General features: G+C 44.1%; 1 protein-coding gene across 1 annotated transcript in view; it reads right to left on the bottom strand.

Moving 5' to 3' along the window:
- Nucleotides 1-26,194, bottom strand: part of Frem2 (FRAS1 related extracellular matrix 2) — a 139,750-nt gene that overhangs the window by 2,899 nt on the left and 110,657 nt on the right. Inside the window, exons 12-23 of the mRNA XM_032898423.1 lie at nucleotides 24,461-24,591; nucleotides 22,405-22,563; nucleotides 20,645-20,948; nucleotides 18,865-18,996; nucleotides 18,316-18,647; nucleotides 9,469-9,661; nucleotides 7,593-7,697; nucleotides 6,161-6,288; nucleotides 5,938-6,072; nucleotides 4,855-4,981; nucleotides 3,812-3,999; nucleotides 3,458-3,604 (exon numbers count right to left, since the gene is read on the bottom strand). Coding sequence (XP_032754314.1) covers nucleotides 3,458-3,604; nucleotides 3,812-3,999; nucleotides 4,855-4,981; nucleotides 5,938-6,072; nucleotides 6,161-6,288; nucleotides 7,593-7,697; nucleotides 9,469-9,661; nucleotides 18,316-18,647; nucleotides 18,865-18,996; nucleotides 20,645-20,948; nucleotides 22,405-22,563; nucleotides 24,461-24,591 — 2,081 coding nt within the window. The remainder of the gene's footprint in view (nucleotides 1-3,457; nucleotides 3,605-3,811; nucleotides 4,000-4,854; nucleotides 4,982-5,937; nucleotides 6,073-6,160; nucleotides 6,289-7,592; nucleotides 7,698-9,468; nucleotides 9,662-18,315; nucleotides 18,648-18,864; nucleotides 18,997-20,644; nucleotides 20,949-22,404; nucleotides 22,564-24,460; nucleotides 24,592-26,194) is intronic.

Raw genomic sequence — 26,194 nt, 5'->3', positions numbered from 1 at the left:
GACCATTGTGTCTGTGAACCAATCCACACCACACTCTTCTGTGACCGGTCTGTATAGCGCCAACTCCATAAAACATCCTGTGTAACTCCTCCTCTGTTTCATTTTGCGGTCTGGGGGCTCGATCCCTACACTACACAAGTGCTGTATCATTGGCATATGCCCTCAGTGCACTGTACCAATCTTAGGTGACCATATGTTGTGTGTGGTTTTAAATAAAACCCACGCTGAAACTGACTGTTCGCCGGCATCTGCAGTCTTGCCTACCCCCTTGGCCAGCTCTGTGTGGCTGTCTTGCCCTGGTTATCTCAGCTAGCTTGCTAAGCTAACCAAATCAGTTTAACCTGAAATGGCTGGAGCTGCCGCTCACATCTCTCAGGCCATTCCTCCCCTGTGGCTGGCCTGCAGACTGCCAGCTACCGCTCACACAGCTCCCCTTAGCTCCGTGAAATGAAAAGACTAGAGACTTACCAGCCAGATTTATAATAGTAAACCTCCAACCCCAAAATGCGCGTGCAAAGAACACATAACCCAGTTGATGGGAATACAGGCTGTAGGCCTAGATTAGGCAGATACACCCTACGCTACTCTATCTATGAAATCCCTGGCTACGTGCAGCTCCTCCAGACCACGTGGGGCTGCTCCAGCTTCAACATCTTCTTCCTCCATCTTCTTCTCCCTCTGTCTTTCATCTCATCTTCTACTTCTTTCTTCTCTTCCTTCTCTGAAACTTCTGGCTCCGCCTTTTCCTTCCACTGTCCAATCACAGACTCTAGCCTTATCCGACCAATTAAGATTTCACCTCACATCAATGAGTACATGAGGGCACCCCTCTTGAGGGAAGCAGAAAATATAAGCATTCACGGACTGTGTTTGTAGTCACAGCTAACACTACAGCCGTTTTGGTCTGTCTGTCTGTCTTACCAGTTTAAAGAGTAAGTTGATGGGACCACACAGTAGGATGTTTTGCTGTCTTTTACCTAGTCAGTGCTAAAGGCAAAACCACAGCCCAAACCTTCCCAGCCTTAGTCTATCTGCATGAAAAACCACAGGGAATGGGAAATCAGGTTTTTGTCTGTTTCTTTTGTGGGACAGAGTCTCATATGCAGCCTTGAGGGGAACTAGAAGTGTTCACTGTGTAGACCAGGTTGACCAGGAACTCATGGAGATCTGCTGGCTTCTGCCTCCTGAGTGCCGGGATAAAAGGCACACACACACACACACACACACACACGAGGTGAGCTGTTTTGAGAGTTCAGAATAAAAATGATAGAATATTTTTTTCGGAAAGGATTCAGAGGAAGAAGTAGGCTTCCTCAGGGTCCTTCCTTGGAGACAGCTCAGTTGGTAAAGTGTTTACTTTGCAAACATGAGGTCCTGAGTTTGAGCCCCAGAACCTAAGCAAAAAAGCTGGGCATGAGGGCCCTCATTCGTAGTCCCAGTACTAGGAACACTTAAGTTATTGGACCCTTCTTGGCACTTACTCCCTAGACAGCCAGGCCTTCTTGATGAGCTCCAGGGCAGTCAAGGGCTTGCCTCAAAAATAAGGTGGACAGTTCCTGAGAATAGAACCCAGTGTCTCTGACCTCCACATTCATGTGCACACATATGTACATGTGCACACCCTGTAATATGGGCATGTGTTTCTCTCTCTCTTTCACACACACACACACACACACACACACACACACACACACACACACATACACACCTCCACACACAAAATGGCATACACAGTTTTTCTTGAAGTTGAGTTAAAAATAACACATTTCCTCCATATAAATCCTGAAGAGTAGAGCAGAGACTGAAGGAAAGATCATCCAGAGAGTGCCCCACCTGGGGATCCATCCCATAAGTAGCCACCAAAACAGTCACTATTGTTGATGTCAAGAAGTGCCTGAGACAGGAGCCAGTTATGGGTGTCTCCTGAGAGGCTCTGACAGATCCTTACTGATACAGATGGGGATGGTTGCAGCTAACCATTGGACTCTACAAGGAAACCCCAATGGAGGAGTTAGAGAAAAGACTGAAGGAGCTGAAGGGGCATAGGAAGAACAACAATATCAACCAACCAGACCCCACCAGAGCTCCCGGGAACTAAACCACCAACCAAAGAGTACACATGGAGGGATCCGTGACTCCAGCCACATACATGGCAAAGGATGGCATTGTCTAGCATCAATGAGAGGAAAAGCCTTGGTCCTGTGAAAGCTTGTTTCCACAATGCAGGGAATGCCAGAGTGTTGAGGTTGGAGTGGGCGGGTGGGAATGGGAGCATGCTCATAGAAGAGGAGGGTATGAGGGAGGGGGAATGGGGATAACATTTGAAATGTAAATACATAAAACATCCAAGAAAACAAAATTATTTAAAAAAATCCTGTTTGAGTAATTCTTGATAAATACCCTAAAGAAGACACTTGCACTCCAACGTATCAAGACAACTGACACACTTTCCCACCCTGCACCCTGTGCTATCACCATCTGCATGTCTCTACTGTCTCTACAGCTTCTGTTTCCGGTCAGGATTTTTGGTCTTGCTCTATGTAATCCTCAAGAACAGAGATTTATTTCCTGCTCATGATGGCTTTTCGGAGTCTATCAATTCATGTAAGACCTTACTCCAAAAAGATGCACCATAAAAACGCAGGTAGGAAGCTTTGAATAAGAAAAGTCAACTGCCCAACTGTCAGACGGCTGCTGTAAGCTGAATAAGAATCTTTCTTACATATCCTTTAGAAAACAATTGCCAGGCAATTAATTCTAGCACTTGAGAGGCAAAGGCAGGCAGATCTCTGTGAGTTTGAGGCCAGCATGGTCTACAGTGTGAGCTCCAGGACAGCCAGGGCTACACAGAGAAACCCTGTCTTGAAAAACCAAAACATGATTTTTTCAATTTTCACTTTATATGTATGGGTATATTTTGACTGCATGTATGTTCATGTGCCACATGCATGAGGAGGACAGAAGAGGGCATTGGATTATCTGGAGCTGGAGTTATAGACGGTTGTGAGCCATGGTAGGAATTTAATCCAGGTCTTCTGAAAGACCAGCCAGTGCTCTTAACCACTGAGCCATCTCTCTGGCCATCACTAAACAGTCTTACATTAATACATTAATAAGACAATAATAAGTTCCATCCTTCCCACTTACTATCTGCATGCCCGTTCTTTGTTATCATTTTTAAAGATTTATTTATTTTATGTATGTAAATACAGTGTCACTCTCTTCAGAAACACCAGAAGAGGGCATCAGATCTCATTACAGATGGTTGCGAGCCACTATGTGGTTGCTGGGATTTGAACTCAGGACCTCTGGAAGAGCAGTCAGTGCTCTTAACCCCTGAGACATCTCTCCAGCCCATGCATGCTTGTTCTTATTTTCATTTTTTCTGTGATGTGCCTGAGACAGAAGTGTTAAGCACTCACCTATAGTTATGTAGCTACTGCGTGTCTAGACCCACCTGAAAGAGTGGCGTTGAGTCTACTTTAAAACCATCTGATCCAGGCTGATTCACTAAGAGAGCGGCTTCAGGGTCATCCACCGCCAGTTTGGCGTTAAACAGGACATCTCCAAAGCTTGTGGCTTGTGTCTCTGGCTGAGCCTTATCCTTGAAGCAAGAAGGAAGATGATTATGTCTGTAGACAGTGCCAAGTTTGCAAGAACAGAAAGTTTTCCTGTAACTTAGGCAAGTACAAATCATCATAAAATGTCACTATGTAATTTGATAGTATTTAACACTATGTAAAAATGATAGTGTTTTAAAATATAAGATAAGAAGGCTTATCCTTGACACTCTCTGCACCAACACACTTACCACAATTTTGAATCTATGTAAGAGTGAAGGAGAATCGGCCAGGCAGCCATATTCTGCATTTGCCGGGCTGTACTTGGGCACATAGCCATCATCCCCTGTGCATAAGAACACCTTCTCAATGCTGCAGTAAAAGGAGTCACCAAGGTTCTGGACAGGATCCACCATGACACGACCATAAATCACGTCCCCTAAAACAGAGGCGGCAGTGTAACTCTGTTATAGGTTATGACACCATGAACCATTAACGACAGCAACACAGATTATTTCTTTTGCTTCCTAACCTGTCACTGAATACTGAAGGTGTCTGTGTTTGTCTCAGGATATGGCTGAACCCCAGGGACTCAGACAAGGGCACCCCGTTGACTAAGCACAGAGAACCAAAGCATTATGGGGCCGCAGTAATTTCAAGGTCTGACTTATAATTTGATATAATAGCATCCATTTGCAGTTTAGATGAGTTAGTTGGTAAGATGTTAGCGAATACAAACTAACACTAAAGAAGAAAGTATCAATAACATGCCTAATTGGGTTCATTGCTTTCGAATGTGGGTTTAAGGAAGCCCCTGGCATTGCACCTTATCTCTCCACAGCTACAACTACAGCCCTCTGGTACACTGTGTATTTTGCTAGGAGCTAAGCACACAGCACATAGCAAGGGAGGCACATTCTTCTCCTGAGGTTAAGAGCATCATAACATAGAGGACAACAGAGCATCACACATACACAGGACCACAGGACATTAGACATACAAGACAACGGAACATCACAAACACACAGGACCACAGGGCATCACACATGCACAGGACCACAGGACATCACAGACACACAGGACCACAGGACATCACAGACACACAGGACCACAGGACATCACAGACACACAGGACCACAGGACATCACAGACACACAGGACCACAGGACATCACAGACACACAGGACCACAGGACATCACAGACAGGACCACAGGACATCACAGACACACAGGACCACAGGGCCTCACAGACGCACAGGACCACAGAACCATTCTCTCATCTAATGAGTCTTACCTTCTGCAAAGGCAACATCGCTCTCCTGCCCAAATCCCATGGACCCATCAGACAACCAGAGACTCTTCTTAGACAGCAGATACATGTGGGTGTTCAGGCTGAACTCAGCTGCCACGGGGTCGCTGACCTAAACCAAAGGGGAAATGGTTTTTTTTTTGTTTTGTTTTTGTTTTTTTTTTTTTTTTATGTTATCAGTGGGTCTGAGGTATATAAGACACACACACACACACACACACACACACACACACACACACACACTGATCACAGGCGCATCATCACCTCACACTGCCATGCAGAACCGTGCCTTGCATTTTCACTGTCCACCTAAAGTAACTTACAGAGCTGTCATTCTGATTATGCTTTTGAGAACGACTGGTGACGTTAAATCATTTTTCCTTCCTGAGTGGGAGTAACCAGTGCCACATGTGCTCATATCTAGGGTTGATTGTGGCACAACGCAAAGAATTTTTAAGTACTATGGTCAGCATGAGGCTAACAGTTTAAGTTCTTGGACCTAGACTGGCATTCGAATTCCACAAATCCCTAAGGCCAGAAACGTATTAAGAGGCGAGTTCTCATATTCCTTAAAGACTGAGAACTAGAAGAAGTGTAGAATTCTACAGAAAATCGTCCCATCTCTAAGCCAGCAAATTACAGGAGTGAAAGCAAGATCAGATAACAGCTAAATGGTTCATACGTGAACTGAGGCTACGGTCTTATGTTGGAAATAAAAGATACAAGAAGACCCCTTTTTCCTTGCTCTCTCTTGGTTCCTTCCTGGACAACCTCCTTTTTCCTCAGTACTCGAGAATTAAAGGACAACCACTTGTGAAGGTGCATGTATTTTTTTTAAAAAAGATTTATTTATTTTATGTATAGGATTGCTCTGTTTTCGTGCACAGAAGAAGAGGGAATCAGATTCCATTACAGATGGTTTGTCAGCTACCAAGTGGTTGCTAGGAGTTGAGCTCAGGACTTCTGAAGAGCAGCCAGTGCTCTTAACTGCTGAGCTCCATGTATCGACTAAAGAAAATGATGGCTTTGACAAAGTGGATTCTATTCTGATTGCTCTGTGAGACGTACCTGCTGGAATCGAATGTCAAGGTCAAAGGTGACAGGCTCTCTGGGGTTGCAGGTGACCGGCAGACGGTACTCCTGGTTGGATGGGGTGGTGCAGGGCACCAACTTTACTGTGTAGGTGCCCGAGTAGTCACGAACCTTTGAGGAGAGAGAAGGCATTTTATTTTCATTCTGAAATGTGTATTGTTATCTGATGGCAGCAGAAAAAGTCCTTGGTCACACTTACTGCAAAATCTGACACGAAACTCCACTGCTGGACTGGCTGATTGTAGGTTGGTTCACTCCGTATAAGGCGGAGGGAAAATGTGAGGCCCGGATGGTCAGCTGACACAATCAATGAACTGGTGAAGGAAGCTGGAAGAATACCAAAAGGCACAATGGTCTGGAGGTTAAACTGAAACAGTCCACAACAGCGCAGTTTTCAAAGTACCAGATCACCTAGTATTTATCAATTTCTTACAAGTCTTCAAGGGTGGTGTATATATCCCGATTTCAAAGATGAAAAAAAATCTGGGCATATAGTCACTATGGGACTTTCCCAAGAACACCTGCATAGGCTGCGTGACTTTGGATTCCTAATTCGCTATCTTTTCTGATCTATGTAATTTAGCCAAAAGGTAGGTGCTGGAGGCTTCATCCAGGGAGTCTGTTGCAGGGTCGCCAGGGTGGAGTGAACGCTGGAATACACATCAAAGCCACGGGCTGAATTTAAAATGTTCCACTAGCAAAGACACTTTACAAATGAACTCTAATTCTAATTAGATAGCCTGCAACTGGGTGAGAAACAGATCCAGTTCATTAGAGACCTGGGCACTTAGAAGAGACTCGGAAGTCCAGGAAATCCTCGCTCCCCAGAACTCATCATTTTAATGCAGCCGTGTGATCCTTTTAGGTTCTGTGTTTCTTACAGCTTAATCTGTTTTTTAAAAAAAAGTACAATGAGCCTTCTTTTCTTCTCAAACATTTGGCTCTGTTTTCTCCTTTCTGAGAGCTTGCACCCAGAAAAGGACGGCTGTGAAGACAGTGAACTCTTCCCCTCGCTACCCAACAAGCCAGGAAACCAAATGGGCAATGTGGAAAGTCAAAAGAAAAAGAATAAATTATTTCTAATGAAATAGCCTTGGTAACACCAACAAATACCAGTTTATTGACAGGGATCTTATTAATATTCAAAGCACAGGCCGTTACTGCTTGTCCTATCTCTACCAATAGCAGTTAACAAGGCTGAAGCTCGAATATGAAAGCAAACTGCCTCTCTGTCTCCATTAAAGTTTCTCACAGACCTAGAAAAAATGGAGCAGAAAATCTCTGGCAAATGAATCAATTGAAATGAGGTTTGTGTGTCATTGACCTGGAGCACAGGAAAGGACTGTTCTTCTATGCCTTTTGGGAAGGAAAGTTCTTATTAAAATGTCCCCAGTCTGGTTTTCTTTTACATGTATTCAGGGATGGTACATTTCTCTGAATGTATAGTGATGGTTTCCCATAGGGTAGGAGATAGGCAAGCAATGACCAAGCATTCAGGACATAATTACACATGTGGGACTCGTGTGGAACGAAGACCTTCTTAGCTAGCTGGGAAACTTGTTGAGACCTGGGTGGAAATGAAGATGGACGTGCTGTCCTGTGGGAGGTGGCTGCCCAATGGTGAGGCTTACCAGGATGGGACAGCACAAACAAGCCGTGGAACTGAGCTTCCGTCTTGAAGTTCACAGCCAGGCGTCCCTCCTCACCAATGCGCATGCTGGTTGGATAGAGAGAGCCTATGAGAGAAGCACAGGAGGATAAACATGTAGGGGGCCAGAGACCCTCATCCGTAGTTTTTCTTCTGATGTATTTGGCCTAATGCCCAGATTCTGAATAGTAATAATAATAATAATAAGAATAATAATAATAATGATAATAATAATAATAAAAATAAAAAATAGTAATAGTAACAGTAATAGGTACAAGCTTCTTTCTTTGATAAGGATAAATGAGCAAAATGGATTAAGTAATATGAGTCAGGTCACTATAAAATAACACAAATACTATGATACATTTTTTTTAAAAGTGATTTTTTTTTAAAAAAAAACAAAGCTGTAATTGAGAGAAATGACAATGGCCTTACTGAAATTGTAGAGTTTGACATCTGTAAGTGAAAACCCCTTTGAGCTCCCCAGAACAACTGCAGAATGGGCTTAAAGAAAATGCTGATGATTCTCAACTACCACCTTTGAGGAATTAACAAGCTGAAAAAAAATTGACTGGAGACTCCAGATAATTCTACAGCCCTGAAGAGTTGGGTAGGAGAGAGGGCGTTTGAGGCTAGCCTGGGCTACACAGTCAGCCTGGTAAGGACTTCCAACCCCCTTCTCCACCTAAAAGGGAAAGGGAGTAAATATTAATTTTCTGTGTATCTTCTAAGATGAAATGTGGAGTTAAATCCCTTGAAGCAATGCGGACTGACTGTCCAGAGTGGTCAATTCGCTTTCCTCATTGTTCGAAGGGACTTGTAATCTGTCCTGTATGGTAGAATTATACTTCAGGTATGCGATCAATTGGTCCTGTCTTCCTGGCTGGGAAAATGTCAAGTTGCTGTGACATAGATGCTAATACACTCAGCAGAGTAATGTGTGTCTGAGAGGAAAAAGCATGAATTCTGTCCATGGGTCAGCTGGATACTCATGGGCTTTGCTTGCTTTTGATATCATTACCATCATCATCATCATCATCACCACCACCACCACCACATCACCACCATCATCATCGTCGTCGTCGTCAAGCCAGTCTTACTACATAGCCCAGGCTGTCCTCAGACCCACAGCGACCCTCCTGCTTCATCCTCTGAAGAGCTGGAATTACAGATTTGAGCCACAAGCCTAGATAACTTCTGGACTTCCTGGTTCCCGCCTGGGTACCAACAGATCTGCAGCTGCTGAAGGACTTACACCCAGGAGCGCTCCACGCCAGTGAGCTAAGACATTTGTCTACCGTATCACGGGATGGTGGGGTTTTCATCAGAAGGCAATTGAAGCTTAGACTGCCCCTCAGAAGAAATTCAAACCTCAAGTTTAAGTACTGTGCTTGAGGTTACACGGATTACAGTTAATTAGTTGTAGAGTCAGAACTGGAACCCAGGCCAGGGTTTATTATTGGACTTGAAAGTGATCCACTCATTTCGGAAGCAAAATGTGCAACTTTCCCCCTTGATTTTATTCCCAGTTTTCACAACTGGAATCCCCCTATCCAGTAGAAATCAGGAAACTCTATGGATTGCATTATGTAAAATATAAACAATTTCTCACAATAGATAGAGTAAAATACGTTGAAACAAAGACGTTAAATTTCATAGTCAAACATCATGCAAAGTTTGAAGCGTTGATAGGATCTTTCCTTGACAAAGGTTTAAACAAGTCACATTATTAGTGAATATAAAAATAAAAATATAGAAAGGTGCTCCCCCCATAATTTTTACCTGCAATAAAAACAAAACTATCTTCCTGAGTAATTACCACAGGTAGGAAAGACGCTTTGGGCGTCACAGCAACCCACCTTGCAGTTCGGCTTCCGGGGGGCTGCCGATCCCATGGTTCCACAAGATGGCAGTGTCGTACACGAATGTGAGCCGGAGCTCGGACTTCAAGTCGAAATGCTGCCAGCCTCCCACGCCCACGGGGGAGTGGAACACGTAGGAAACATACAGAGGAACTCGAAGGGTCACGTAGGACTGCACGAGGTTGAGGACCTAAAACAAGCGAACCATTCCCATCAGCGCTAACCACATCAGCCCACTTTTGCCAGCTTTTGTGCCACCAGTGCAGAGAGTAAACAGGTCTTCCTCAGTATGGCTTCTCTTCACTTATCCCGCATTGCTACCGCTGTCGCATGCAGCAGGGATGTGCACCAACGTTCCTTAAAATAACACTATTTGCAGCAAAGTAAGTCCTTTTTACTTATGAGCAGTTTTATCAAGGTACGGGTCTCACGCCACATAATTCACCCAATTAAAGTGGATCATTCAATATGGATTTTTAAACGGGCAAGGATCCAGGCAGCCGGCAACCTAACTAGTTTTAGGAACCTTTCTTTACTTCAACAGGAGTCTTGTACCCAGGAGCCACCGGGAGCCACCGTTCTCTCACAGGAAGGGCAAACACTGACGCACTGGCTGAATCTGCCTCTTCGGAACACTAGAAATGAATCTTGTCAGGTGCACATCTTTCGGCGCCTCACTCCCTTCTATTATGGGATATCAGGCAGACAGCTACATTCCGCTTTATTGATCCTCTTCAGAGGATGAGTTGTTACCGTTAGTTTGGAACTATTATGCAAAAATGCATCTGTGAACTAGTTTTTAAATCATTGAGAGGAAGTTAGCATGAACATTAAAGAAGTAAAAACAAACATATTTAGCAATGACACGGTATAGTTCCGCTGTCTCAAAATAATTACATGAACTGTTTTTGAATTTTGTATTTTCTTTCTTCTGGTAGTAACAGATGGGGTAAGGGAAGTCAGGGGGATAAATTAATCCCTATCAAGTATCTATCTCCTGGAGTTCAGACAATGTCTTGGTTAATAAAAACTTGAATATTTTCATTCTCATAATTGCATTTGTGTGTGTGCAAAGTGGTTTGATGGGTGAATGGATGACAGACAGAAATCAAAGAAGTAGAAAAGTGAACTCACAAAGGAATTGGGCAAATTCACCAGAAGTTCTGAAAATGTATTTTTATATTAAGTGCATGAGTGTTTTGCCTGTGTGTACATATGTGTACCACATGGTATATGGCTGGTGCCCACAGAAGTGGACAAAGGCATTCAAGCATCTTGGAATTGGAGCTACACACAGTTGTGAGCCACCCTGTGGGTGCTCTGAGCTAAGCCCTGCAGAAGCAGCCTTAACCACTGAGCCATCTCTCCATCAGTCCAGCCCCCTCAGCAGAATTCTCTGAACCTGGGCGCCAGCGGAAATCGGAGTCTCGAGCCTGTGTTCACGTCTCCTACATTTTACTACACAATGCAGAGTAGCCCTAAAACCATCTAACAAAAATGGCTGTATTTTAATCTCCAAACCCTCTAAGGAACAGTACAACCGTCACATGGCCTCTGTGCAAGAGGAGATGGTTGGCTGACTCTTCTCGGAAGTTCCAATCAGGAAACTCATCTCCTACAGAGAACGAACACGGCGACTAGGCATGTACTCAGGTCATGAGAACTGCGCTGTGATGTGTCATACTACCACAGAGTTAAGAGTGAACTCCTCAAACATCACACACAGACGACCCAAACCAGTAACAGGAACACCCAGTGAGAAAGAACCTCCCACAAGACAAGCAGCTTGTCTGGTTTTTCACCTGTGGGATGCAAACAATTCCCCCTTGCCTGGTGAAGCTGGGCCTTGTAACCGGAATGCTTTCTTCCCCTCCAAGAGCAGCCATAATTTCTACCACTGAACAATGAGTTCTGAAGGACAATTCTGGCTCTCTGGGAGAATGACTTGGTCAGCCCATATGCCACTGGTGATTAAGATTCATATTTCATTCCATGACTTTAGCAATCCGTCAGTTAAGATGTTAGGCTTTAGGCATGGATTTATAATTTAAAACGTAGCTTAGTTTTTTGCCAATATTGACATACTCTCCAGCTAATGTTATTGGAACACTTTTCCAGAGGGAAGTTTTATCTTATTCTCTATTAGATCATTGGAATATGGCGTCCTGTAGGATTCTCATTGTTTAACTTTCGGGAACTTACTATGTAGCTTAATAATGGCAACCCCCCTGCCTCAGTCTTCTGAGGGCTGCCACTTAACTTTCAATGTGGTGATTTCTGGACTCAGGACCTACCCTCGTCTTGTACATCCTTTTTTTTTTTTTTTTTTCTTATTTAAGGCTGTTTTTCCTGACGATTTAGAATCTCTCCCCGGAGGGCACAGGAACTAAAATGGAACCTACTTCAATTACTTAGTCACCTGCCTATTTATTTCCTCAGCCGAAGACTGCAAAGGAACCAATTATTTCTGGTGGCACTTTTAAGAGCATTCGATTTCTTTTTTTACCTGAGGGCCTCTGAGGGTATAAATAATCAACTTAGGCACAATGAGTGACCTTGCATGTTCTTATTGACATTTGATGTTAATGAACAAAGGAAAACAACACCTTTAACAGGGCACTTAAAGGGACAGCACAGAACACAACATATGGTCAATTTACATTATGCTACCGAGTGCCAGGCATGTATGCGGAGAGGGTACTGTTTACCAAAGGGTTCAAGACAGGCTACTGCTCTGCATGTGAGATGGGTAGGAGCAGGATCAATATCTTTATAGCATTTGATATTCACTGACACTCTCCCTTCTGTCTCCACGTAGAGGGCTCAGTACCCACACAGAGCTGATGGCAACCACACTGGACAGAGCAACTCTAGATTCCCATATTCAAGGTGTTTTAATTAGACCATATATATTGCAAATACCATTGAAAGCTATTTCACCAACACATGTTTATGGCCCTTAATTGCAGACTATGTGGTTTGCTTTTACCTGAAAGACTGAACACTCAGAACTGTTGGAATTCTCCCTTGGGGATACCACTCGTGGGGCATGCCCCCCCACAATAAAAGACCCACTGCAATGTGTTTTCCTCGGTCTTTTGTTGACCCAAACATCTATCAAGATGGAGATATTGGTGACTAAATTAAAAAAAAGTCACCTATCAAAAAAAGCTTCAAGCCTCACAATGTGCAGTTAGCTACTCAGCCAAGGGGATGTTAAATTCCTCATTAAGTTCTCTGAGTCACATACACCTAAGAGATCTCAGGAGGAAGAGACCTTGGCTTCTGCCCAATCACAGCTCTTCAGAAGGTCTGCGAATTGGAGAGGAAGGAATACACCCCAGGTCGGCATCAGTATTAAATCATTAATTCTGTAGACTGGAGGGCAACCTCACGGAGTGTTTGTGATATAGAATTATTTGCAATATAATGAGCACCCACAGAAATATGGCTGAGCATGTTATGGTGAAATGCTCAAAAGGGAAGCATTACGTGGCCGTCAAAGTCGTGAGGCTGGAAGCCGAGGTGGCTCCACCTGGCAGTGGGAGGCGGAGGCAGGTGGAGTCCACCGCAAGCCTAATCTATGCAGTGAGTTCCAAGCCAGGCAGGGCTACACACTGAGCCTATCTCAAAGGAAAAACATGAGTTCAAAGAACTTTCCTTATCATGGTGCATGCTCATGTTAATTTAAAAAGCAGCGTATAAAAACAGTGCACGAGGAAATAAGCCACCAGCCATTAAAATGTGTAATTTATTAAAAAGAGATTAGTAAGTCTCTGTATAATCATGGTGAACAATGAGTGTGGTTTTGATTGACTCACATTTGTTCTCCAGAGTTCAGAAATGATGCTATTTTGATTAAAATATTATTACAAGAATTAATTACTAAGTTTTATAAAATGGCAACATACTTAATGAGCATGATGTAAATTAGGTTGTTCTGGATGGATTTAGCCTGGCTGACTAACTAGAAAATAATATGGAAATTTAAGTGAATGGGATGAGTTGACACTGCCTCTGACATACATTCTGGATAATGGGATGAGACGACATGACCTCTGACATATATTCTGGATATTTGGGATGAGACGACATGATCTCTGACATATATTCTGGATATTTGGGATGAGACGACATGACCTCTGACATACATTCTGGATGTTTGGGATGAGACGACATGACCTCTGACATTTCTTCTGGCCTCAATGTCTAGGATTGTCAACCAAACAGACATGTAAAAAGGAGGCAAAATTACTCCTCAAACAAATCAACTAACAAAAATATTTGCTTACTTTTCCACACCACAGAGCGTCTTCCCAGGTGTATACTGCAGTTTCATGCCGTAAGGGCAAACTTTAATTGGGCTGCATTCCCAAGCTTAGGCCGGCGAGTTGGACAACGTGACCAGCTGCTGTGTACCTAAAGACCCTTACCTTGGGGAACTCCCAGCAAAACTGAGAAGAAAGTCTTTTACTTTCGAAGAAACAAAAAAAATCACCCACAATTCCAACTGTTTAAAAAACAAAGTTTAACTTCTGCCAAGTGTTTCTCATTGCATGTTCAAACAACCTTAATTAAACAAAACGAACAAGAAAACGGGACACAGGACATGCACAATGGTAGAACGGAATTATTTATTAAATCTCTATTTTTCTTTTTTGTTTTTATCTGCCTTTGTATTTCTGAAGTTAATGATTAAATATTAGTTTAGAACTGAATAAAATTAAGGAATTTTAAAATTCTTTTTCTTAACAGTTGGAATTCCTAACCTTTTAAGGAATGATAATTTGACCTATATAAGTCTCATTTGCTGGTGTGTATGAGGCCTTCCCTGGAACGCTGGGATGTTTCCTGGTACAAACCAGTTGTAAAGTATATATTTTGTGAGTATATAAAGAGGTCTTGCTGTCAGCTGAAGAGAGCTGCAAATTGAATAAAACCCAACAAACTTCACTGTTGTGGGACATAAAACTCCTGAATTTTCCCAACCATCTTTCCCGTTGGCAACACTTTGTTACAGGTTAAGTAGTCTGAATGCATAGAACATTCAGTGTGTGAGGAACAAACAGACAGGATCTCACACACTCACACACAAATACACACAGTAGCAGCTCAGCGATGCTTCACGAAGGTAGCTGCAGGCACAATAAAAATTGTTTGCCCAGCGTTATCTCGAGTTAAGGCGCCAAGTGTAAGACAGGTGTTGGCAGGTGGAGGCGGTGTCTGCACGGTGCTTGGCCAGGGCTCTAGAGTACATTTCTTGGCAAGTGAGAAACAGACCTGTGTGTGCTGCCAATTCCCAGAAACTCACAGAAGCAAGCCTGCCACTCGTTCTGATAGTTCACCTTATTTCCTCGCTAGTTTATTAAATTATAAATTCAGAAACTTGAACATTTGTAAGACTGAAGAAATTCTAAATCCAAATCTTATTATTATCCTATGATGCAGTTAGAGAACCACCTCTGGAATTCTGCTTCCCCTTCAGAAGCACAACTCCAGCACCAGGACCCCCTCCAGCATTAGGACCCCCACCAGCACTAGGATCCCCCACCTCCAGCACTAGGATCCCCCCACCACCTCTAGCACTAGGACCTCCCCCCCACCTCCAGCACTAGGACCGCCCCCCCACACCTCCAGCACTAGGATCCCCCCACATACACCTCCAGCACTAGGACCCCCCACCTCCAGCACTGGGACCCCACCCACACACCTCTAGCACTGGGACCCCCCCACACCTCCAGCACCAGGACTCACACACCTCCAGCACCAGGACCCCCACACCTCCAGCACCAGGACTCTCCACACCTCCAGCATCAAGATCCCCCACACCTCCACCATCAGGACCTGAATTTACTTTGTATTTTGGCACGAGGCTTTTAATGATGGCCGCTGCACACCGTTTGTCTTTGAGCAGCAGAGGAGGCACTCAGTGGGCTTTCTTGTAAAGTGGCTATGACCACATCCATTTTTACAGTGAATTAAGTGTTAAGATAAGCACACGGGGGATTACTGGCATGGCAACACAAGCTACATGAATCTGGCAAGTTATCCGAGTTTTCCATACTTCTCTTTCCTTATCTATAAATGGCTGTGCCGTGGTATTTATTACTATGGAGTTTTCATGCGGTAAGTAAGAAAGGATATATATAGCATGTTTAGGACAGCAGAAGGCACACATGTAGCAATACATTTACTCGTAATTATTATTCTATCTCCGTCACTATTATTATTAGTGTTGGTTGAGTCAGGGTCTTACGCTACCCAGGCTGGCCCTGAACTTCTGAATACAGGGACTTCAGGTGTGCCCCGTTATACCTGGTCTGTGTGGGGCTGGCTGCACTCAGGGTTTTATGGACAGTAGGCAAGCGCCAACCAAATAAGCTACATCCCCATCCTCTCTGCCATTATTTTTATTGCCAGTGCTACCATTTGGCTAATTTTCTTCTCTCTTAGAGACATAATTGAATGGAGGAAAAGGAGGGGAATCTCTTGGAGGGTTAACTTTCTTCAATAGTAATTAACGTTTCCTCTTCTTCACCCACGACTCAGCAGTATGCATGTGTGCTACAGGGAGAATCGGGAGGGCGTTGATAAAATATAGAGAAACAGAGCTCGAGTTGGCTGTCCACCTTCACGCTCCCCTTTTAGAGTGTAAACAATGTGTTTTCCCAGATTGTTATCACATGCCCTACACTGAAGGCTTTGGGACTTCATAATGGCATCTGAAACCTTAGGGAGTTACACTGACTATGTTCTTCTCAGTGAAGTTGATAGATAATCAATAGATAATTAGATTGATTTTCAATAATGCCAGAGCAGAAAAATCCTCTCAGAGGGGATTCTTAAATGTTGGCCATCTTCTGAAAAAACTTATACAAACTGGTTAGGAACTGGATAGTCCAGGGCTGGAGAGATGGTGCAGAAGTTAACAGCACTGGCTACTCTTCCAGAAGATCTGGGTTCGAATCTTGTCGCCTCATGTTAGCTCAGAGCCACCTATATCTCCAGTTCCAGAGGATCTAACACCTTCTTCTGGTATCTGTGGGTACCTGGCACGTGAATGGTGCATACATATGTGAATACATATATGTTCAGGCAAAACATTCACACAGACAAATGATAGGCAGGCAGGCAGGCAGGCAGACAGACAAAAAGAAGACAGATGAATAGATGATAGATAACCGGCTGACTGACAATCCTCAGGGTGTGCTCTATCTCATTCCTGGTGTGTTGTATAGGCCTTTCATGCAGGATAAATCTGGCTGGAACTGGCCTCTTTTGGTTCTTGCCTAACAGCAGAACCACCCAAGTTCAATTACAGAGCCCCAGCACTTGCTTCAGTTGATTGAGACTGCTGGGCACACAATGTCTCTGGACTCAATTGACTCAATAGAACAATGGGCATTTACAAGAATGTGCAAAGTAGAATCAGTTTACGTGAACACTTAGTAGCCAGATTTGGTCTGAAGAGGTACACACCTCATAGCTAAGCCTTGCCTTCAAAGCAAGCCTGATGCAGTGCAGTTGGCCAGGGATGGTGTAATAAGTGTTAGCAGCGTGAAGGCAGGGGCACACTGGGAGAACTAGCTGTCTGCGTGACAAATGAAAGATAGAGATGTATTTCTATTCTGTGGTGAAGCAGGCCAACAGAGACCAACTACGAAGACCCAGCTGAACTACAGGGCAGTCCTGTGTCCTGTTTCATATGCGTCAACTGAGCCTGTGTCTGGAGCAATAAGAAAGTAACTTTATAAGGATTGCCCAGGGTCTGTAAAATAAGATAAAGGTATTTGATCTGTAAGGAGAAGGCCTTTTCATGTGGCCAAGACAGACTGAGGAAGAAGTACCCAATGGACTACCACCCACGAGTATTTGATGGAACATGTGTACAAATGCACAGCTCGAATTCACTGGAACCAAATGTCAAGGGGGAAGCATTTGCTTGATTACGGCGTCTGACTCTTCCCACTACTTCACGCTGCCTTTACATTGATGTTTAATACGGATTTTCACCCATTTATGCTATTTACTGACTGTCTTCTTTTCGAGGATGGCGAATCTTAACTTGTGAGTCCACTGACTTGCAGGCATCATGAGAGGCCGCCATTCAACACTGACAGTAGCTGAAACCACCGAGTTCCATAGCTCGGCTGTGGGATTAAACTTGTAGTGGGTTACCACAGATTCTCCTCTTTATTTTACTTTCACCACAGTGCGAATATAGCCTTTAGAGATACACCTTCAGGGCTAGACACTTCCTCTCCCGCTGCCTCCACCCTCTCAGAGGAGAGGGTGATGGGGATGGATAGAGGGACTTTGAGAGAGGGGGAGGGGGAGCAGGGGGAACAGAAATTAGGATATAAAGTGGATGAATAGATAAATAATAAATAAATAAATGGGAAAAATACACTTTCAGGAACTGCCACCTCCATTAGGAGTTTAGCCTCCCCTTGGCTAAGATATGGTGCATTCTGCACGGCATTTGCTGCTTTAACACATATGAATGCTCCCTCTATAACTTTTTGTTATTTCAGGATTTCAGTTCAAATACTTATTATAATTTTGAATACAAATTTTAGATTATTTTCTATCACAACTTAAGTGGAGACTCTTCCTTATTGTTTTAGCAGTATTCTAAATGGGAGTATTCTTCTAGTGTGGGAGGAGGATCTTGTGTATCTCTCGTATACGTATGCAGTATGACATAGGTTTTCCTACATTCATGGCAATCACCTGTCCCTCTGTGACTAATGGCTAACAATACTGAGCTAACAATACCGAGCTAACAGTTAAGATTAGGAGGGACAGAACCAAGCAACAAGACTCAGACGTTAGAACTTGTACCTGGCCATCGGTCCCGATGGTTCCTCCACAGTCAGCCAGGAGCTCCGACATGTCGTAGTAGCTGACAAACTCCCACAGACAGGCCTCCAGGTTCAGGTTTCGGTAGAAGCGTAAGGTGCTGGAACCCCTGACCGGCGCACTGTACTGGTAAGGATAGGTCTCTCCAATGACCTCCGGGTTCTTCGTGGCATTAGTCAGGAAGCCATGGTGGGTCCTCACTTCGCTGTAGTCCAGCAGGTTGGAGCACTTGTGATTCCCAACTCTTGTGCCATCTGAGCTGAGCGTCAGCTCAAAGTTGGACAGCTCTCTCGTGGAGATGACCGGGAGCATGCCTGCACGGAAGCACAGGGACACACCGTCCGGTTGAGATTGTATTTTTGTTTTAATTTTAATGAGCGGTTTTTAAGTTGACAGACTTTCAAAGCCGGGTAGAAAGAGTTGAAAGAAGCAGAGGGGCTTAGAGAGTCAACTTACAGACCGAAGATTAAGGAGACCAGGTCACAAGCACACACGACGCTCCTAAGGTCTTGCTTTACCCAGGGTACCTACCGTCTATGTGTGGCATCGTGACCGTGAGCTTGATGAGGTTGGCAAAGTCTGGGTCCTCAGGGCCAGTGTAGCGCAACTTTGCTGAGAACGGCTCTGCCCCCACTACCCCAGGCACACGGGGCTGACAGAGACCTTGAAGGAAATCAGCACAGTGATGTTAAAAGAAGATAACAGCACATAAAGAAGTCTTGATATGAGGTGCTATTATTTTTCTATATTTTATTCCCTGTGATCTAAGACCTGGCTGAGGACATGTGTCATAAGGAAGCAGAAGACTGTATGAGAGATGACCACAGCACACAGGGGAGGAAGCTCTCCAACAGGTTTGTGTTGCTCTTGGTCCCATTGACTGAATACATGGTGCTCACTTAGAGTAGGGACATATGCACAAAATTATTGTATAGTGTGAACAGACAGATTGAAAATTGGTTGAAATACAATACAAACTGAGTGTAGTTAAATGAAGTGAGTCTGGGGCTGGAGAGGTGGCTCAGTGGTTAAGAGCACTGACTGCTCTTTCAAAGGTCCTGGGTTCAATTCCCAGCAACCACATGGTAGCTCACAGCCATCTATAATGAGATCTGATGTCCTCTTCTGGTGTGTCTGAAGACAGCTACAGTGCACTTATATACATAAAATAAATAAATAAATCTTTAAAAAATGAAGTGAGTCTGAATGTTACCCTAGGGTGTGATTAATTTAAAAATATATATTATGTATTAGCTATAATAAATACTTACTAGTATTTTAACTTCAAAGTTAGTGTGTATTTTAACAGAGCTGGGAACTGATCCCAGAACTTTACTGCATTATAGTTTCAAGTCCTAAATACACTTTTTTAAAAATAAAGGTAGATGTGTGTGTGTGTGTGTGTGTGTGTGTGTGTGTATGTGTGTTGTGTGCATGTGTGTGGTGTGTGTGTGATATGTGTGCTATATGTGTGTGTCTAGTATATGTGTGAGTGATGTGTGACATGTGGTGTAGTGTGTGTGTGTGTGTGTGTGTGTGTGTGTGTGTGTGTGTGTGTTGTGGAGGTCAGAGGCATCAGATGCCTCAAAGCTGGGTATAGGCAGTTCTGAGCCACCTGACATGGGTGCTTGGAACTGAACTTGGGTCCTCTGCCAGATGTATAGGGCAGGAACCTCTCAACAGGTCCATGAGGAAATAGCTCTTGGTCAGATGGACTTAATTGGTGATGCTCGTTTCAGTCAGGAACATACGCATGCTCCCTGCTCCAGCAACCGCAGTCTCCCTTTTGTAATAAGGTGAGAATATATATGCACAGTTCTCCACCTTCGCCGTCATCCCCCTGAGTCCACAGCAGATTCCCAGGCGTGCCACAGCTAACTGGGCTCTTTACCTGGCACAGTACCCTTCTCTTTGCCTAGACCCAACCCTTCCTCTGTTTTCTCCTGAGAGCTCCCCTGTGTTTTGGCTCCTCAGGCCCAGGGGGTTCATGTTCTTCCATGCTTCTTACAGTCGCTTCTCATCTCAGCAGCTCCTCTGTGCAGGACCAGACTCAGAGCACCGGGGCCTCTAATTCCCCCTGGACTCCTGGAGGATGGGAGCCCTCCTTCCTCATCCTTATGAGTACAAGGCTGGGCCCAGCACACCACAGGTGCTCATGAAATAGGCAAATAAGTGTTTCCTACTGAAGACTACTGTAAACGGACGGCCATCTTCAGGTAGAGTGCTAGGGCATGCATGGGCATTGGAGGAATTTACACCCAGAAACAAGGCATTCCCAATACTGCAGTGTTTCCACGTGAGAGTCTCTCACCTTCCTCTCTGGCAATGGTGACAATGGGGCTCATTAGTTCCAGGCCTTCGTTCCCATTGGTGTTCACTGCTCGGGCCGCACACTGTACCCGGGAGCCTGGCTGAAAGTATATGGAGTCTAGAGTGATCATCTTGGACGATGTGAAGAAGGTGTCGAAGTCCACCTCTCTCATGGGGCTGGCTACACCATCCGGGCCAGTGGGAGCACTGGTCAGCCATCTGTATCGGGTCAGAGTGTCGTTGATGTTCTCACTGGCACAAATAGAGCCTGTTTTTTCATAGTCTGGATATTTGGGGTTGCAGGCCTATGGGAAAAATCAAACCAAACAGATGTGTGTTAGGACCACAGTACAGAGCAATGTAGACTTGATTCTTCTCAAGCTCCTTGGGTCCCAGTGCTTCCCCACCCCCCACAATGCTACATGTTGTTCGTGCAACTGCGGCATTCTTATTCCCAGCTGTGATAGCTTCTCTGTCCTTTAAATGTCAAGTTGTTCATTGGCCATGACCACAGGCAGAAGGGCTAATCATTTCATCATGATCCCCCAGAGCCGTTCTTACTTTTATGCTTCTGTCATGTGTCTCCCTCTGTCCTACAGAAATCTACCTCTCTCATGAGGATGGTTCGGCACCATCAGGGACAGCAGGAGAGCCTATCAGACATCCATTGACAGACCAATCACTCTCTTTCCTCCTTCACATCCATGAGGAAGGGATGCTTTGTAACGCTCCTTAAGTTGGTCCCTTTTTTACCATTCCCTTAACTCCTTCCTATCCCAATTCAAGTCCACCTTCCATCTCCAGCTACAAACCACTGCCCACTAACACTACAGCCTGACCCTCTGCTCATGCAGCTCTGCTGTGCAAGAACACGCCCTGCCAGTCAGCAAATGAACTCCGAGCTGCCTAAAGTGACGTTTAGAAGCCCATTGTAAGTGAACACCAAATTATGCACTCCTTGTTACACTGACTAGCTTTCACTGTGTTCCCATTAGACACGGGGTGTTTCATTAGGGCTGCCGTGACATTAAAATATATGCTATAGTTTTTGTTCATGAGAAACTTAAAATTCAGTTATGAGAAGGCAAGCAAAACCTGCAATAAAGTCCTTCAATTCTCTCTGCATGGCCTCTCCTTTCCAGGATGATCTTGCCCTGTCTGAATCTTAGACCATGAAAACTCTACCTAATCCTTTGCACAGGGAGCAGGGGTTATAGCCTTTCCATGCAGCCTCTTATTAGAGCCATGGATCTCCATTTTTCACCTGCCTTTATTTTCTTTTAACTCTTCCTGTGCAGAGGTCATGCTTCACTGATTTGCCTGACGGTGACAGAGTCTTAAACCACACCACTGTATACTCGGTTAATATGGTATTTGTGTGTTTGTGAGGAAGAAAATGGGAGTGTCATTTAATTATTGCTATTGTCTGTTTTTCATCGTTGAGAGTTTAAACCTTAAATTTCCAAAGATAATATTACTACAGTTTATAATTATTTTAAGTAGTTCTGTTACGGGGCTGAAGGGATGGCTCAGGGTGAAGGGTACTGGCTGCTCCTGCAGAGGACCTAGGTTTGGTTCCCAGTACCCACATGGCAGCTCGCAATCATCTGTAACTATAGCTCCAGAGGATCTGATGCCCTCTCTGACATGCGTGTGGTACACATACAGACATGCAGCCAAAGGCTCATACACATAAAAATAAGTGAATCTTTTAAAGAAATGTCTTGCAATTTCCCCACATTTTTAATGTTTCTTCCTTACCGTAATGCAGATGACAGGATAGCCAGAAACAGGTCCAGCGTCCTCTCTGCCTTTGGAAGTGTCATCATATACCATCAAGGACACAACGTGAGGGACAGAAGGAAAGGTGACATCCGCCATGCTGTTGATTTCTTCTATATACACAATGGCCTTGGTTGCCTAGAAGCGAAGGACAAAACATTCATTGGTCATAGTAAGGTTTTTGGAGCTTCTCTCATTCAGAAAAATGACTGGAAAATCCCTGGAATCTCTGGTGAAACTGTCACGCGCAGACCGCATGCAGAGTGATGGGCCGCACAGAGTTTATTTCATGTGACCCTGGCACCTTGCTCATTTCGGATGTTTACAGGAGAGGGACCTTGTGACTCGCCACTAGCCCACGAGATGCTTAGATTCTTAGGTTTTCTCTTCAGTTGTGATGATGGTAGATACATCAGTTGTGGATTTGAGAAGTGGAAATTTCATGAAAATACAATCTATCAGTTGACAGTGGGAGGAGAAAGCTAAAGACACTTTGGAAGGAACCAGGCCTTCAAGGTCACAGACAGTGTGGGCTGGTGGTGGAGCTGCCTGCAGTAGAGAGACGATTCAAACTAGGCAGCTCTGGACACTGTCAGGTCAGGGAGGAAACTCACCTCTGGCCCTGTGCTCTTGAACGTCTTCCCTACCTCAGACAACTGATAGGACAGTTATCCGTCATTGCCCTAGCACCTTCAACAGTGCGGTGGACACAGCCCAAGTGAAATACTGTAAGTCAAAAGTGTGTTCAGTCTTCCTAACACGGTGAGCACGGTGGGTCAGAAACACTGTACTGTAGCATTGTAGCTCATGATTGTGGAAAGAAGGTAAGAGAAAATTCAAATTATGTTTTGTAAAATCAAAGGAATGTCATTTTTTTAATCACTGTGAAGCAAAGCTCATTTCTGTTTTTAAGAGTCTCCAACATTGAAAGTGATTTCAGTGGCTCTGTTTCTTTACCCTCATATGCTACTCCACAGATACACAAGAACGTATTTGATCAACACTTTGTACAGACAGATCTTTGACTTTAAAAAGATAAAGTGGGGTTTGAGAGACGGCCGAGAGAGGAGGGGCACTTGCTGCCAGTCCCGCATCCTTGGTTTGATGGTAAGAAGTTACATTGTGGAAGGAGAAAACTGACTCCTGTGAGCTGTCCTCTGACGGCCACATGTGGCTCACAACATGCACTGTCCCACATGAATACAAAGTGAAAGTAACTGAAGCTAAAAGATACTTAAAGGCAAGCAATGTCACAGAATTACCATTTGTAGTAAGTAATGCAAACACTTAAGAAAGACACAATTCTCCATTTTGACCTCATATCTTATCAATAGTGAACCAAACAAGGAAAGCACTTGTCGCACTTACACACAGTATTTTTAAAATGACCTTCTCCTACAAGTGACATGTGAATTTAAAAAATTATCATGTAATTTAAAAAATTATCTCTGCTGCAAAAAGAAATTCTATGGAGATTGTGTCTATCTTGAAGAAAATCTGGTGGGCGATATAACGTAGAGAACACATTTCGTGACAAATAAATTTTGTGCACGAAGCTCTTAGTGTCAAACTCTAACAAAATTCAGAAGAACAAGTGAGCACTCCAGGGGCCAGGGAAGTATTTGTAGGCAAAGATGTCTTCTTCAGTAAGTGCTGGATATAAATACACATCTTCACAATAAGCTGACTCAGGGCTGGAGGGACAGCTCAGCAGTAAAGATCTGCTCTGCTACAGGACCTGGATGCAGTTCCCAGCACCCACGTGATGGCTCACAACCATCTGTAATTCCAGTTCCAGGGGATCCTATACCCTTTCCTGGACTCATAGTACACATATTAATTCAGGCAAACACTCATACACGGAGTGTGAAAATAAATAAATCTCTTTTTAAAGTACGAAGGGGGATGTGCACGGTGCCTTTCGACCACCTGAACTGTGACAGACACGGGAAGACTAAGGGCGCTGCTGTGGGGCCCATATGTATTGCATTTGCTGTGAGAAGGGGTTGTCGTGGAGGCACACTGTCTCGCTTACCTGTGTCTCTGCTACCATATTTTCATCTGGTTTAAGGTGAACAGTGAAAGCCTCTCTCATCTCTCTCACCCCATCGAAGATTACTTCAATTTCCACAGTGTGTTGCGTTTCCCCTTCCTTAAACTCGATTTCTAGAAACACAAGGTCATGACTTTAATCTTTTCCATATGCACCTGAGATCTCCTTGGACTGTGGTTTATAACCAGGACATTTGACACTGTGGTCCAGTACATCTGTGTGTGCTTACTTAAAGGGCGTCAAACCTCAACTGATATTATCTGTCGACTCTCTCTCTCTCTCTCTCTCTCTCTCTCTCTCTCTCTCTCTCTCTTCTCTGTGTGTGTGTGTGTGTGTGTGTGTGTGTGTGTGTGTGTGTGTGTACCTATGCATGTGTGGAGGCCAGAGAAGGGTACAAGGTACCCTGTCTATCACTCTTTTCCTTATACCTTTAAGACAGAATCTCTCCCCAGACCCAGAGCTAGGCTGCCGTTCAACAACCCCTGCTGATCCTCATCTCTGCCCACTTCAGTGCTAGGGTTCTAGGCATTGGGGATCCAAGACTGGTGCTAGGATTTGAACTGAGGTCTCATGATTGGAGCCATCTCCCCAGTCCCTACTCCAATCTTTTCTACTATTCCTTTCTTCTCTATTCCAGCCAAAGGAACATTCTAATCACGACTTACTAATTGATTGTTGACTCACCGTTTGGAAACTGCTGAGTGGCAGGATAGCAAACAGACTTCTCCTTTAGCCTCTGTATTTCCCATGCTAATGAAGCCCAGTGACTGTAGACTGGACCATGGACAGGGATGACTGGGTGCTAGAGGGTGTCTAGGCAGATGTACTGAGAAGCTGCCTTTGGAATAAGTGCATTAGGAAATTCTACTTCAAAAGCACGTATTTTCACCGTTCTTAGAAACTGAAACATTGTTATAAGTAAATCACAGAGTTTTCTCCCTTATGTGTCCCTGCCCAGCAAGAACTAACACACTGTGGTGAAAAAGCCACCCAACCACAAGGGTCCTTTGTTGATCACTTACTCTTCACTAAGATTGTGGGGTTTTACTGACATCTGAGGAGCAGAGCTTATGATGAAGCTGGGGAACCTGATTTGCAGGTGTTATTCTCCCCTTGGAGAAACCGCTTCCAAAGAGGAAATATGAACATAGAAAACACCATCTCTCCCATGGCCCAGACAGCACTATTTCCTGCAGCCACACAGTTATCAACTCCTTATGGAAAGACACTGCATCTCTGAGGTACCTCCCACCCACTTCTGTACTTTGAAATTTTCTATTACCATTTTATAAAGAAAACAATCCATTAAATTTAGCTATTAAAAATGCAGTTACAATTTTCCTTCTAATTCTGGATACAACTTTTTCTCCCCACCATTATTAGCCTTTTCATACACTCTGAGTCCAACAGTCTTGGATTTTTTTAGCCCCCAACAGAAACAGGAAAATGAGAATAGCTACTTATTTCTGGCCTACTAATTGGTTTTGAATTTTTAAAAGGAAATTTCTTTGTGTGTATTTGGTATATGCAATGCAATGCTTGGTCTGTGTGCTGTGACTTTTAAAAGTTACTTTCTTACGCTAAAGATGTTGTGAAATTTCACAGGAAAACACACATACTTGAGTGTGTGCTTTGCTGTATGGTAGCTTCCAGCTAACAGTTCCTGGGGCTTTTCTTCACAGTGGACTTTCTGGTTGACCAACATTCCAGCCTCTT

This window comes from Rattus rattus, chromosome 3, assembly GCF_011064425.1.
Source record: "Rattus rattus isolate New Zealand chromosome 3, Rrattus_CSIRO_v1, whole genome shotgun sequence".
Lineage (NCBI taxonomy): Eukaryota > Metazoa > Chordata > Mammalia > Rodentia > Muridae > Rattus > Rattus rattus.
The sequence above is the reverse complement of the archived record's forward strand: the minus strand, read 5'-3'. Positions and strand labels throughout refer to the sequence as shown.